At 42.7% G+C, this 15,776-nt stretch overlaps 1 protein-coding gene across 1 annotated transcript in view; it reads left to right on the forward strand.

Moving 5' to 3' along the window:
- The window catches only part of LOC126161954 (uncharacterized), a 45,113-nt gene that overhangs the window by 10,683 nt on the left and 18,654 nt on the right, over positions 1–15,776 (forward strand). The window contains exon 2 of the mRNA XM_049918138.1: positions 6,293–6,504. Within this exon, the coding sequence (XP_049774095.1) occupies positions 6,293–6,504 (212 nt within the window). The remainder of the gene's footprint in view (positions 1–6,292; positions 6,505–15,776) is intronic.

Genomic DNA, 15,776 nt, shown 5'->3' on the forward strand with positions numbered 1-15,776 from the left:
CTCTCCTTCCCCCCCTTTTTCCCGTCATCTGACCAGTTTCCCCCACCTGCTCCCGGGTGTGGTATGTCGTATTTGTGCCAACTTTTAGCGCAGTGTTTAAGTGAGTGTTCGGTGTTGTGCGTCCTTCCACAGTGTTGCGAACAGAAATCATGCTGTCGCTGGGTGTGCTTTTTATATGTCTTGCGAACAGAACCCAGACTGTTGCCGTGTTTTTTTAATTGTCTGTCTATTGTTTTTCTGCTTCCTGTGTGTTTTATTAGCTTCATCGACCCTGTGTTTTATGTTATACGCTCCAGAATTTTCTGCCATTTTTACCTTTAAGTCACCGATTTTATCGCCAACTGTTATTATTTTTTATTATCTTCATGTTTTTAAAACAAATTCTGTAGGCTGAAGAGCGGCGTAATAAGCTGCTGCCAGCCAATAAAGGAAAAAAAAAAAAAAAACTTACGCCACGGCCACTCGCTCTTGCTCGCTAACAGTGTTAATATCGAAGTGTTATTGTATAGGGCGGCCGGAGTGGCCGTGCGGTTCTAGGCGCTACAGTCGCGAGCCGAGCGACCACTACGGTCGCAGGTTCGAATCCTGCCTCGGGCATGGATGTGTGTGACGTTCTTAGGTTAGTTAGGTTTAATTAGTTCTAAGTTCTAGGCAAGTGATGTCCTCAGAAGTTAAGTCGCATAGTGCTCAGAGCCATTTGAACCATTTGTTATTGTATAGATCTTATATGACAACCTTGGGCTTAGAACTTGCAATAGACGGTGCCTGCCTCAGTGTGGAGAATAAAGATAAGTAATCTTCCTGATTGCTGGCGCCTTACTTTGAGATTAATCTTTTCTCGCCCATCAGATCTTGCGTCACACCCCGGTCACGTCCTGCTACCAATTCCAACTTATGTTTCCCATTCCAGGCAGACATAAATAAATAACATACAAAATTTAGGTTATACATAGGATTTTATGTGTTTTGACAAAGTTTTGTCATAATGCAACTTGTTTACTCAAAACTTACGTATGTGATAAAAATTTCCATACTATGCTATTGTTTTCTAAATCTGAATATTCTTTAAAAAAGATTTAAATTTATAAAATGAGAAATGTGCAACAATATATTGGTTGAGTGAGAGTGTAGATTACCCCCTCCCCTAAAAAACAAAAGAATTGTGTGTCCGTAACTTACAGCAATTACCGAACTCAGAAAAGGATACCTACAGCTTAACACGTAGTCCGAACCGCCTGTTGTTTCCGGTGACTCCTCACAACGTTGAGAGGTGAAGGCTACATTAAAGCGAATACTGAAAAGTCTGTGGTACGACCGAAATTCTATCACGAGACTTCTCGGTATCCTCACATACGCTTTATCACTAGGCCACCAGGCCCCACATACATATAGATGGTTTCTCTATACGTTTTGATAAGTGACAAATATGGCCATATCCTGTTATTCTACTGACAAAATGGTTCAAAAGGCTCTGAGCACTACGGGACTTCACATCTGAGGTCATCAGTCCCCTAGAACTTAGAACTGCTTAAACCTAACTAACCTAAGGACATCACAGAGTTTCATTAGCAATTTCTTATTACAGCCGATTTGGGTATCGTACCAACTTCTCGGTATTTGCATTAAACAAAGAACAAAAAACAAAGAAAGATAAGAAAAATTAATCTTTTGTGTGCAGGTGGTGTAGAAAGTAATACTTACGAAAAAACTGGTGTTAATCGCATACCACATCATTTACCTATGTGCAAACCCATGAAATATATGTCAAAGACTTACACGGGAAGGCAGCTGGTGTCTTAACACAAAAGAAAGCACGATCCATTTGAAATCTCGTATATAACTGATTTTCATATAGGGCAGCACATGTTACAGAACAAGAATCAATGATTACTGTTAGGAAATAAGACAAAACAGAGATATAACTGATACTTCATACTTTCAGTGCTCACAGAACTTACATATTACTGATAATTATTCGCCACAATACATAATTACAGAAGAAAAACTATTATAATAAAATGACAAGTCAAATGTTTCTTCGTCATGAAAGTAATGCAACTATTTGCAAAATTTAAATAACTAATACAGAAAAATATTTTAGGGAAGTGGTTTAGAAACCAAAAAAATGGTTCAAATGGCTCTGAGCACTATGGGACTTAACAGCTGTGGTCATCAGTCCCCTAGAACTTAGAACTACTTAAACCTAACTAACCTAAGGACATCACACACATCCATGCCCGAGGCAGGATTTGAACCTGCGACCGTAGCAGTCGCGCGGTTCCGGACTGCGCGCCTAGAACCGCGAGACCACCGCGGCCGGCTTTAGAAACCACGAAGGAATAAATTTATAAGTATTCGTATGAAGTGTCATATGAACTAGTCATCATTTTTCAGAAATTTTATAATTAGCAGAAGTATGTACTAATTTGATGGTTAAACCAACTACAAACAACATCACTGTATCCAAATATACGAGTTAAACATGAGATACTCGTATCTTATGGAAAGCGGGATATTTAATGTAAGTGCAAAATAAGGATTCGAACCTGCGACCGTAGCGGTCGCGCGGTTCCAGACTGAAGCGCCTAGAACCGCTCGGCCACTCAGGCCGGCTTCTACTGACAGAGGTTTAAATTATTTGCCCCGCCAAGGGCCATAGAACTTAGTATTAGACATAAATTTCAACTTTATACTTCTATCCGTTCCTGAGAAGAAGGGGTCTTTACAGACCGCTGCATCTTCTGTTTGCATTGATTTAGAACCTTAAAGTTTTGGGAATGCCAAGGAAACATAGACCTTATCACAGCATCTGACATAAATTGCAACGTGATATCTCTACTTGTTTCTAAGAAAAGGAGGAAAGACAGATAGGTGCACAAGAAATGACAAAAAGAAAATTTTTTATCATAAATAAATCCAGAGTAGCCGAGGAATTGCAACATAAGGTGGTTTTATTCAACCTCTTACCATGATTTCGACAGATGTAAATCTGTCTTATTCAGTAAAAACGTGTAACATAATTTCACATTGTAAAAGCACCAAATAATGAAGCTCTCTGGCATGTCATCCATGTTCAAAATATTGATATTTTTTATGTGATTAATTACAAATTTTCGGATATTTTCCTTATCCTGTACTGTGAAAACTTGTTTCCTATCAAGTTCATGATTCTAGGTCCACGGGGGAGTGGCCTTTGGATACGTAACACTGACTGGCTATAATCACTTTGTAAACACACAGCGTCATTGACAACTGTCAAATATTACGTGACTTTATTTTACCATTATAAAAACAGAAAAACTGACCAAAGGATTCATCAATGACGCCCAGCCAGATGTAAGTATACATGTGCAGTTCACACTACGTACAAATATCGCAACTGTAATATTCGCAGGTGTCCTTCGAAATACCAATATTGCCGAAAGAGGCCGATTGTATGAAATACACTCCTGGAAATGGAAAAAAGAACACATTGACACCGGTGTGTCAGACCCACCATACTTGCTCCGGACACTGCGAGAGGGCTGTACAAGCAATGATCACACGCACGGCACAGCGGACACACCAGGAACCGCGGTGTTGGCCGTCGAATGGCGCTAGCTGCGCAGCATTTGTGCACCGCCGCCGTCAGTGTCAGCCAGTTTGCCGTGGCATACGGAGCTCCATCGCAGTCTTTAACACTGGTAGCATGCCGCGACAGCGTGGACGTGAACCGTATGTGCAGTTGACGGACTTTGAGCGAGGGCGTATAGTGGGCATGCGGGAGGCCGGGTGGACGTACCGCCGAATTGCTCAACACGTGGGGCGTGAGGTCTCCACAGTACATCGATGTTGTCGCCAGTGGTCGGCGGAAGGTGCACGTGCCCGTCGACCTGGGACCGGACCGCAGCGACGCACGGATGCACGCCAAGACCGTAGGATCCTACGCAGTGCCGTAGGGGACCGCACCGCCACTTCCCAGCAAATTAGGGACATTGTTGCTCCTGGGGTATCGGCGAGGACCATTCGCAACCGTCTCCATGAAGCTGGGCTACGGTCCCGCACACCGTTAGGCCGTCTTCCGCTCACGCCCCAACATCGTGCAGCCCGCCTCCAGTGGTGTCGCGACAGGCGTGAATGGAGGGACGAATGGAGACGTGTCGTCTTCAGCGATGAGAGTCGCTTCTGCCTTGGTGCCAATGATGGTCGTATGCGTGTTTGGCGCCGTGCAGGTGAGCGCCACAATCAGGACTGCATACGACCGAGGCACACAGGGCCAACACCCGGCATCATGGTGTGGGGAGCGATCTCCTACACTGGCCGTACACCACTGGTGATCGTCGAGGGGACACTGAATAGTGCACGGTACATCCAAACCGTCATCGAACCCATCGTTCTACCATTCCTAGACCGGCAAGGGAACTTGCTGTTCCAACAGGACAATGCACGTCCGCATGTATCCCGTGCCACCCAACGTGCTCTAGAAGGTGTAAGTCAACTACCCTGGCCAGCAAGATCTCCGGATCTGTCCCCCATTGAGCATGTTTGGGACTGGATGAAGCGTCGTCTCACGCGGTCTGCACGTCCAGCACGAACGCTGGTCCAACTGAGGCGCCAGGTGGAAATGGCATGGCAAGCCGTTCCACAGGACTACATCCAGCATCTCTACGATCGTCTCCATGGGAGAATAGCAGCCTGCATTGCTGCGAAAGGTGGATATACACTGTACTAGTGCCGACATTGTGCATGCTCTGTTACCTGTGTCTATGTGCCTGTGGTTCTGTCAGTGTGATCATGTGATGTATCTGACCCCAGGAACGTGTCAATAAAGTTTCCCCTTCCTGGGACAATGAATTCACGGTGTTCTTATTTCAATTTCCAGGAGTGTATAATGAAGTTATTAGCAGCTAACTTGGAGGATTAAATTTAAAACTGACGACTGAATTTGTGAGTACCGAAACATGTGACATAAATGGCAGTATCTTTTGAGTGAATTCACTTACAAGGAGACGGCACGACCGTGGGGTCGGGGATTTGTCCGAAATTTTGTGTGGTGAAAGAGGACCCCTAACACCTCAAGTGGTTAAAATATTCGGACGCACTACTCGGAAAATCCCGTTAAAAATCAATCCAAAGTTTCTTAGGTGCCTTATGAGTATAAAATGTTGATCCATTGTCGACTCGCCGTCTGGGCTACACGGTTAGCGCTCGGACCCTTACGTCAGAGAACTTGGGTTCGATTCCTCCTGCGGCACTTTTTTTTCTTTTGTTGCTTGCAAAATTGCAGCGCGTTGTTACAGAAGAATAGTGAAATTAATTCCCGAGAAGATTGTACAAAAATTCATTCTAAAATTCACAGCCAATTATCATCACCAATATTCCGAGACATGATTCAATATGCCTGGTTTGCCTCAAAATTATCAGAAACTCAAAAAATTTTCGTAAATGTTAATGGGGCATGTTTTTGTACAGATTTATTGCAAACGCCCTGTGATTGAAAAATATCGGCCTTTATATGTTGCGTAAGATCTCGCAAAAATTATTGCTTTGTTTGTTTTTACGATAGTTACCACTGCAATTCTTGTTTATAATTATTATGTGTATAAAAACTAAATGTTTCCCAATCGACTTTGTTATTCTGATTAGAAACCCAATGTTTCCTCTCATATAATTTACAATTAAAAATGGAAAACCCACCGCCATGAATTGTGTTGTTGGACAAAAAGAAAATAAGTTTTATTCATTAATGTAACTAATTTGTTAAAGATAATGTAGGTTTGCAAAACTTTCTGAATAATTGGTGGAATAACAAAAGAAAATGAAAGAGATGAAGAAAAAGTGCCCGAGACCTCTGGCGTAAGAATCCGAGGCCTAAACATCTACGCCAGACGGCGGCTCGGCAATGGACCAACATTTTATACTCATAAGGCACCTAAGAAACTTTGGATCGATTTTTCCCGGGATTTTCCGGGTAGTGCGTCCTAATATTTTAACCACCTGAGGTGTTAGAGGTCCTCTTTCACCACACAAAATTTCAGATAAATCCCCGACCCCACGGTCGTGCCGTCTCCTTGTTAGAAGCTTAACTTCATACTGCCAAAGGACGTAGACGTGTATGTGAGATATCTGTATCCTTTTCTGGGAAAGAGGGATCTTAACAATCGGACAGACAGACAGACAGACAACAAAGTGATCTTACTAGGGTACCGTTTTACCGACTGGAGTACAGAAACCTAAAAAGTAGGATCGATTTCTTTATGATTATTGATTTTTTGCCTTTTTCTTTCAATGACGCGCCCCGCCGATGCCCCAGGACGAGCTGGAGGCTGCTCGGTGGACATCAACGACGAGTCGGCGTTCCCGGATCCGCAGCCACTGTTCTTGTTGCCGGGCGGCAGCGCCGACGCGAAGGGCTTCTGGGAGCCGGAAGTGTCCAGCGAGCTGCTGACGCTGCAGGAGGGCGACCAACTCAACCTCGCCTGCACGGGCTCCGGCAACGTCCTCACCGCGTTGGGTGTCGCAGAGGTGAGGCGGCGCGCGCGTTATAACCCAGTTACACCGCGTGGACACCCGCTAGATCACGTGCCCGGTTTAAGCATCGAAGGTTCCGGCAACTAACTGTAGAGTCCGCACAGGATACGGTGATCGACGCGCAGTGACCAATTTTCATCCGAAGCGCTGGTCGTGTTCACGCGTTTGTTCTGAAGGCTGGTTCAAATGGCTCTGAGCACTATGGGACTTAACATCTGTGGTCATCAGTCCCCTAGAACTTAGAACTACGTAAACCTAACTAACCTAAGGACATCACACACATCCATGCCCGAGGCAGGATTCGAACCTGCGACCGTAGCAGTCGCGCGGTTCCGGACTGAGCGCCTTAACCGCGAGACCACCGCGGCCGGCTTGTTCTGAAGGAGAGGCCGACATTGTCTGTCCGCTTTCGGCCGATCGACGACGGCAGAATCGAGGCACCCGCACTGAAATCTTCCTCTGACGATTTTACAGAAACTACTCAGTAAGAAAGTTACATTTTTGCGTTACTTACAGTTTTACATGTCAGCCTCGTGAGGATGTGCCATTTATTTCGTTAACGATCATAGTTATGTTACTTAAAATCCGTCTTGATTGCAAAATTTTTTTTTATTATTCATATGACCGGTTTCGGTTCATTCAGAACCATCTTCAGATCTGTAAAAATAATTATACTAATTTACTATTTCACGGAGGCAAATGTTTTTCATCCTATCTAATCAACATCAAATGTACCAGAACGTACCTGATATTTCAGTTACAGGAGTAACCCGTCCAAATCCAGCAACTTTCACATGCTACGTCACATAAAATTGGTTGGCAGAGTGCACGTCATTTATATTAATTATAACACTATTACCGACAGGTGGCGTCTGGTACATTTGTTACATTCCATTTGTACATACTGTATTCAGTAGTTCTTTTTATATTAAAAATATTTGGTTAAAATATGTAGATGTCAAAGTTAAAATCTGTACTTGTCAGGATTAAAAAACAGTAAAATTATCATTTTTATACGATCTAAAAGCATAGGGCGATTTATATATCTATGGTGCTGGTGTGAATTTGTTTTCCTCTACGGTCTGCTTCCGTGGTTCCCGCCATTTTGGTGTTGTGCCGCGGTGCGCTCAGTCGTCTGATGTCCATCGCCGCGGGCAAGAGGGCCGCACAGGAGGGCCCCGTCAACGACGCCAGGCGCTGCACGCGTTTTCCGGCTTCTCCACCGCGCACCATCTCTCATCCCTCGGCCTGGATCTTCACACGAAAACAAGTTCACACCAGCACCATAGATAAATAAATCGCCCTATGCTTTTAGATCGTATAAAAATGATAATTTTACTGTTTTTTAATCCTGACAAGTACAGATTTTAACTTTGACATCTACATATTTTAACCAAATATTTTTAATATAAAAAAGAACTACTGAATACAGTATGTACAAATGGAATGTAACAAATGTACCAGACGCCACATGTCGGTAATAGTGTTATAATTAATATAAATGACGTGCACTCTGCCAACCAATTTTATGTGACGTAGCATGTGAAAGTTGCTGGATTTGGACGGGTTACTCCTGTAACTGAAATATCAGGTACGTTCTGGTACATTTGATGTCGATTAGATAGGATGAAAAACATTTGCTTCCGTGAAATAGTAAATTAATATAATTTCTTTTTACAGATCTGAAGATGGTTCTGAATGAACCGAAACCGGTCATATGAATAATAAAAAAAAAATTTTTGCTATCAAGACGGATTTTAAGTAACATTATAAAATCACTGATTGCTGTTATCCCATAAGACATTATGTCTGTTTTTGCAAAGATCATAGTTATTGTAATATTTCAAAGTAAGACACTGCCCGAAATTACAAAAAGTTTGCAATGAAAAATAGGGGTCTCCGTGGTCTTGCATTTGATGTGTATTACATAATACACTACTAGACATTAAAATTGCTACACCAAGAAGAAATGCAGATGATAAACGGGTATTCCTTGGACAAATATATTATACTAGAACTGACATATTACATTTTCAAGCAATTTGGGTGCATAGATCCTGAGAAATCAGTACCCACAACAACCACCTCTGGCCGTAATAACGGCCTTGATACGCCTGGGCATTGAGTCAAACAGAGCTGGGATAGCGTGTACATGTACAGTTGCCCAGGCAGCTTCAACACGATACCGCACTTCATCAAAAGTAGTGACTGGCGTATTGTGACGAGCCAGTTGCTCGGCCACCATTGACCAGACGTTTTCAGTTGGTGAGAGATCTGGAGAAAGTGCTGGCCAGGGCAGCAGTCGAACGTTTTCTGTATCCAGAAAGGACCGTACAGGACCTGCAAAATGCGGTCGTGCATTATCCTGCTGAAATGTAGGGTTTAGCAGGGATCGAATGAAGAGTAGAGCCACTGGTCGTAACACATCTGAAATGTAACGTCCACTGTTCAAAGTGCCGTCAATGCGAACAAGAGGTGACAGACACGGGTAACCAGTGGCACCTCTACCCCATCACGCTGGGTGATACGCCAGTATGGCGATGACGAATACACGCTTCCAATGTGCGTTCACCGCGATGTCGCCAAACAAGGATGCGACCATCATGATGCTGTAAACAGAACCTGGATTCATCCGAAAAAATGGCGTTTTGCCATTTGTGCACCCAGGTTCGTCGTTGAGTACACCATCGCAGCCGCTCCTGTCTGTGATGCAGCATCAAGGGTAACCGCAGCCATGGTTCCCGAGCTGATAGTCCATGATGCTGAAAACGACGTCGAACTGTTCGTGCAGATGGTTGTTGTCTTGCAAACGTCCCCATCTGTTGACTCAGGGATCGAGACGAGGCTGCACGATCCGTTACAGCCATGCGGTTAAGATGCCTGTCATCTCGACTGCTAGTGATACGAGTCCGTTGGGATACAGCACGGCGTTCCGTATTACCCTCCTGAACCCACCGATTCCATTTTCTGCTAACAGTCATTGGATCTCGACCAACGCGAGCAGCAATGTCGCGATACGATAAACCGCAATCGCGATAGGCTACAATCCGACCTTTATCCAAGTCGTAAACTTGATGGTAAGCATTTCTCCTCCTTACACGAGGCATCACAACAACGTTTCACCAGGCAACGCCGGTCAACTGCTGTTTGTGCATGAGAAATCGGATGGAAACTTTCCTCATGTCAGCACGTTGTAGGTGTCGCCACCGGCGCCAACTTTGTGTGAATGCTCTGAAAAGCTAATAATTTGAATATCACAGCATCTCCTTCCTGTCGGTTAAATTTCGCGTCTGTAGCACGTCATCTTCGTGGTGTAGCAATTTTAATGACCAATAGTGTACGTTGCTGCATATGGAATTTAGCTGACGTATTGAATTTTTTTTATATACTGGTGGAAGTCTCGATCTGTCAACAATACAGAGAAAGTTGATCTGATGTAGCACACTCGTTTGCGATCGAGCGTGCCAGTCTGAAGCCAGAGTGCAATATCCATACCATTCCTGATGTTTCATAAACAGTTTGAAGTATCGAAATGACTTTTTGGCAAATGACAGCACGCGAAGAAAAGAGTCTTTTGCCATACGATTATTATGCAGAACTTCATTATCTACTGTGTTATTCCACTAACGACAGACTTTTTCGATGAAAGAATGTAATTTCTGAAGGCCATCAATAAGTGGTGAAACGAGAAATGCTGTGGATTTTGGAACAAATTAAGTGAAGATGTTACACATTTAGCCGCGCGGGATTAGCCGAGCGGTCTTAGGCACTGCAGTCATGGACTGTGCGGCTGGTCCCGGCGAAGGTTCGAGCCCTCCCTCGGGATAATTTGGGTTAAGTAGTGTGTAAGCTTAGGGACTGATGACCTTAGCAGTTAAGTCCCTTAAGATTTCACACACATTTGAACATTGAACACATCTAGTTTGGTGACGTGGATGTACTTTATCATATGCTGTTGATGTTACTTGTCCTCAGTTCTTCACTTAATAAACCACTGTTTCAGAATTATCTGCGTCTGCACAACATGTCAGTGAGGTGACATTCTGTAAACTCTGCTGTGTTTTGGCAAAAGAAGCACACTTACACATGGAAACAAGAGAAAAGTAGGTTACAAATCGCCACTCATGACGCTTGTCTGAAAGTTACAAATGGTTAACAAGCTGGGCCACAATAAATCGTTGGTTTTGTTGCATTTCCGGAGAAATCCTTCTTAGATTCCAACCAAAATAGAGGTGGCAGTAGATCTTTTTATGCGGTCACCATGCGATTATCGGCATGTAGGGGTTCCACTTAATATTCACAAAGTATGTCAGTGTAGGCTTCAATTTAGAGCGGCACCTTCCCTCTAGTGCTCGGCATTTCGCCCACTGCACCTGCCCACAACTCCCACAACCATCATCCACCCCACGTGTGACCTGCTCACTGCATATCTACTGGGCACGTTATTCTGTGTGCAGCCTACGACACGAAGCCAGTGTTTTTCAGCATCATTAATACACTACGACAACAAGCGAGAGTTTTTCAGCGTCATTAATAGTCTGTCAAGAGTTTGAAACACCTATTGTTGTATTATGGAATAATTTTCTTTTATTAACGACGATCTAGGGTCTTGAAAAGAGAAGCAGAGTGCTCTAACATTTACAAACATTTGGGATACATTTCGGCACAATTGATTACCTTTATTTCTTTCTGTCCTAAGTGTACAAGACAAGTTTCGCTTTTATTAGAAAATCATGTTGAAAGGTTGTGAGCATTTGTTGTTCCTTTTTACTTTCTGTGGTAAAGGTAGGAGTAAAATATGCTTTGTGCTTTCACTGATAATTTATTCTCAGCTTTTAGATGTCCACTTTTCTTACGTTGTTTATATCCCTTACTTGCTTTGAAAAATTGTCCTAGATGTACGCTATGAAATTCTAGTGTCGAAAAACACGAATAGCCACAGTGAAATATCTTAGTTTTGTTTAGAGATAGTCTTCGACGACGATTTCAGTACCTTCTATAGAATCCACTAGGCATTCCAGTATTTTTACTTCAAGATCATCACAGACGTGTCACGTCTCATGTAGGAGATACCCTTCCAAATTTCTTGCATGTGATGTTTCTTCTGGTTAGTGAATTTTCACGATATTGCAAACCAGATCAGACGCAGTCCCTTCAGATCGGATATGTCTACACTAGGGAACAGGTCTGATGATCACTCTGGATGTGGAAGCTTATAATTATTTTAGAAACGCGTTGGATAAGGGGAAAAGTGTAGATTTGGAAATTATATTGTGGAAAGGACATTTCTTTGGCATTTCAGTCATGTGAATGAAACGAGGTGAATGATTTTCTGAATGTAACCTCCACTGTTGAGTGTTATATCAACAATGAGTTAGCACTATGGCTCCCCTACCCCATTGCATCCTTTCCGCAAACGTTTCAGCTATTGCCATTTTTCTCGTTTATGCTGCATTCTCACATGCGCATTGCTGTCACTATAAGAATATCTGCTCTCGTTAATAAACACAATTTCACGCCATTCACACCTCAATTAGCATCTTTCATGAGGCACGCTTCTTGAGGTTGAGTTGTGAGAGGAAACCCGACGGTTGATACTCTCGCTGTCCGCCCGGCTTCCAGGCTGATGACCTTAAATGAGGCAGTGCAAGCATCAGTATTAATATGGCTGGTGGCCAGTAGAGGTGAACTGATTCACTGCATCCACCCGAGTAGTTGAGTAGTCATGCAGGGTGCGACTGCCGGCCAGGTAGGAGATTTTAGCCGTTCTGAGGCTGGATGGCGTGTTTCCTAAACATCAATTTATCATCGTCAACGCACAAATTGCCGAAGTGTTTTAATAGTTTACATGCAGCTAATAAACATCACACGTTCTGTGATGGATTAACTAACCCATCATTGACATCATTATCGTGTAGAAGTAAGCAGATTTATTCAAAAAGAAGTGGATCTTGGAACTATATATAATGTTAAGATCTACGCATAATAAGAAATACTATGATAAATAATGAGTACAGTGATAGAACAAAGGCATATGCAGCGTAGTACGGCAAACAATGGTTTGAGATTGTACCTTCGAAATTTGGCATAAAATATGTTTTTGAAGAACCCTGGTTACTTCTTCATTTAATTTTCTCGTGTTTTGTCAGATATATGCACTTTGATAACAACTGACCCGATAATAACATTTCGTACAACTTAGGTGCAGCGGCGTGTAAGCATGCCAAATATGCACTACCGACAGAACCACAAGCGCAGCTCAAACATATGCGGCGCAACAAAGAACACAATATCTCTATTAGCATGGCAAAGAGTTTGCAAAATCGTTTTATGTGGAACCTATGTTTCAGGTGCCGACTCAATACTATTTCGATGAAATTTTAAACTGAATCGGAGCAGAGTAGTTTTTAGCTTCTGGTACACTCGCCGCACATAAAACCGTCAATAACGTTTACTTAAGTGATAAACTTTTCCCCATATTCATAGTTTTCAAGGCACAATTCCAAATGCATCGGCACAGGTGCAATGCCAGATTCACTTTTATCAGCCTGTATTGAGGAGCGGTCTTTGGGTGCAGTATTTTTTTTTCAGGGAATGCAATCTCGTTCAGGCCTTTCAGAGCACCTCCTTATTTCCAAATGAAATCGCATATCGTTGCTCCGTCCCCCATTGGTTATTTTACTGCCTAGGTAGCAGAATTCCTTGACTTCATCTACTTCGTGACCATCAATCCTGATGTTAAGTTTCACGCTGTTCTCATTTCTACTACTTTCATTACCTTCGCCTTTCTTCGATTTACTCTCAGTCCATACTCTGTACTCATTAGACCGTTCAATCCATTCAGCAGATCATGTAATTCTTCTTCACTTTCATTCAAGATAGCAACATCATCAGCGAATCGTATCATTTGTATCCTTTCACCTTGAATTTTAATTTCACTCCTGAACCTTTCTTTTATTTCCATCATTGATTCCTCGATGCCGGCCGGAGTGGCCGAGCGGTTCTAGGCGCTACAGTCTGGAACCGCGCGACCGCTACGGTCGCAGGTTCGCATCCTGCCTCGGGCATGGATGTGTGTGATGTCCTTAGGTTAGTTAGGTTTAAGTAGTTCTAAGTTCTAGGGGACTGATGACCACAGCAGTTAAGTCCCATAGTGCTCAGAGCCATTTGAACCATTTGATTCCTCGATGTACAGATTGAACAATAGCGGCGAAAGGTTACATCCTTGTCTTACACCATTTTTAATACGAGCGCTTCGTTCTTGGACGTCCACTCTTATTATTCCCTCTTGGCTGTTGTACACATTATATATGACCCGTCCTTCCCTATAGCTTACCCCTACTTTTCTCAGAATTTCGAACATCTTGCACCATTTTACATTGTCGAATGCTTTTTCCAGGTCGACAATTCCTATGAACGTGTCTAGATTTTTCTTTACTCTTGCTTCCATTATTAACCGCAACGTCTGAATGGCATCTCTAGTGCTTTTACCTTTCCTAAAGCCAAACTGGTCGTCATCTTGTGCATCCTCAATTTTCTGTTCCATGCTTCTGTATATTATTCTTAACAGCAACTTGGATGCATGAGCTGTTAAGCTGATTGTGCGATAATTCTCGCACTTGTCAGCTCTTGCCGTCTTCGGAATTGTGTGGATGATGCTTTTCCGAAAGTCAGATGGTATGTCGTCAGAGTCATACATTCTACACACCAACTTGAATAGTTGTTTTGTTGCCACTTCCCCCAATGATTTTAGAAATTATGATGGAATGTTATCTACCCCTACTGTTTTATTTGATCTTAAGTCTTCCAAAACTCTGTTTGATTCTAGCACTGGATCCCCATCTCTTCTAAATCGAATACTGTTTCTTCTCCTATCACATTCAGACAAATCTTCCCCCTCATAGAGGCTTTCAATGTATTCTTTCCATATATCCGCTCTCTCCTCTGAATTTAAAAGTGGAATTCCCGTTGCACTCTTAATGTTATCACCCTTTCTTTCAATGTCACCGAAGGACGTTTTGGATTTCCTATATGCTGCGTCCGTCCTTCCGACAATCATTTCTTTTTGAATTTCTTCACATTTTTCCTGCAGCCATTTCATCTTAGCTTCCCTGCACTTCCTATTTATTTCATTCCTCAGCGACTTGTATTTCTTTATTCCTGAGTTTCCCAGAACATTTTTGTACTTCCTCCTTTCATCGATCAACTGAAGTATTTGTTGTTACCCATGGTTTCTTTGCAGTTCCTTCTTTGTACCTATGTTTTCCTTCCCAACTTCTGTGATGGCCCTTTTTAGAGATGTCCATTCCTCTTCAACTGTTCTGGCTACTGAGCTATTCCTTATTGCTGTATCTATAGCGTTAGAGGACTTCACCGTATCTCGTCATTGCGTAGTACTACCATATCCCACTTCTTTGCGTATTGATTCTTCCTGGCGAATGTCTTAAGCTTCAGTCTACTCTTTATCACTATTATATTCTGATCTGAGTTTGTCTGCTCCTGAATACGCCTGTATCTGATTTCGGAATCTCTGTCTGACCATGATGTAATATAACTGAAATCTTCCCACTATGAAGCTATCACCGTCAAGTGAAACAGGACTATCAGACAATGAGACAATGTGTCTAGATGACTGATCATGTAATCTGCACCAAAACGTTGGCAAGCAGACAGTTTCATTTCAGTGAAGTAAAGACAGCAATGATCTTTACAGAATTTGAAACATATTTTATACCGTAAAGTACTTTTTCTAAAATGATACTTGGTTTAATCTTGGTTCCACGTAATTTATTGATGGAATTAGTGATCTTGAAATATGTATTCATGCGAAAGACTGTCAAATAATTTTATAGCTTCCCTGAAACCAGCATAAGCACACTGGACAAAAAGTTAGTCACACCGGGAGATAGCAAACTGATACCGTGTAACATCGCCTCTAGCCTTAATAATGAACCCTGCTCAGTGAAGAAGAAATTCCACAAGATTCTTCAGGTACGCCATACACAGCTGAAGCCTTTCGTTGGTAAGCTGCTAAATTTTGGGTATGCTAATTGCTGATTTTTAACCACAGTTGCACATACCCCTAGACATTTTAACGGGATAAAGACTGGCTGATGTGGTGCGTCAAGTGAGGTGCGGTAGGATGTCTTTGTACCTGTAAAATCAGGAACACTTTCGTACTGCCCTATGAATGTGGCTGTTGGAGTCTTGGATGACAGCAGTGTCATCATTGTGAATGTTGAAACTATCTTGGTTCAAATTAATAG

The sequence above is a fragment of the Schistocerca cancellata genome, chromosome 1, assembly GCF_023864275.1.
Source record: "Schistocerca cancellata isolate TAMUIC-IGC-003103 chromosome 1, iqSchCanc2.1, whole genome shotgun sequence".
NCBI lineage: Eukaryota > Metazoa > Arthropoda > Insecta > Orthoptera > Acrididae > Schistocerca > Schistocerca cancellata.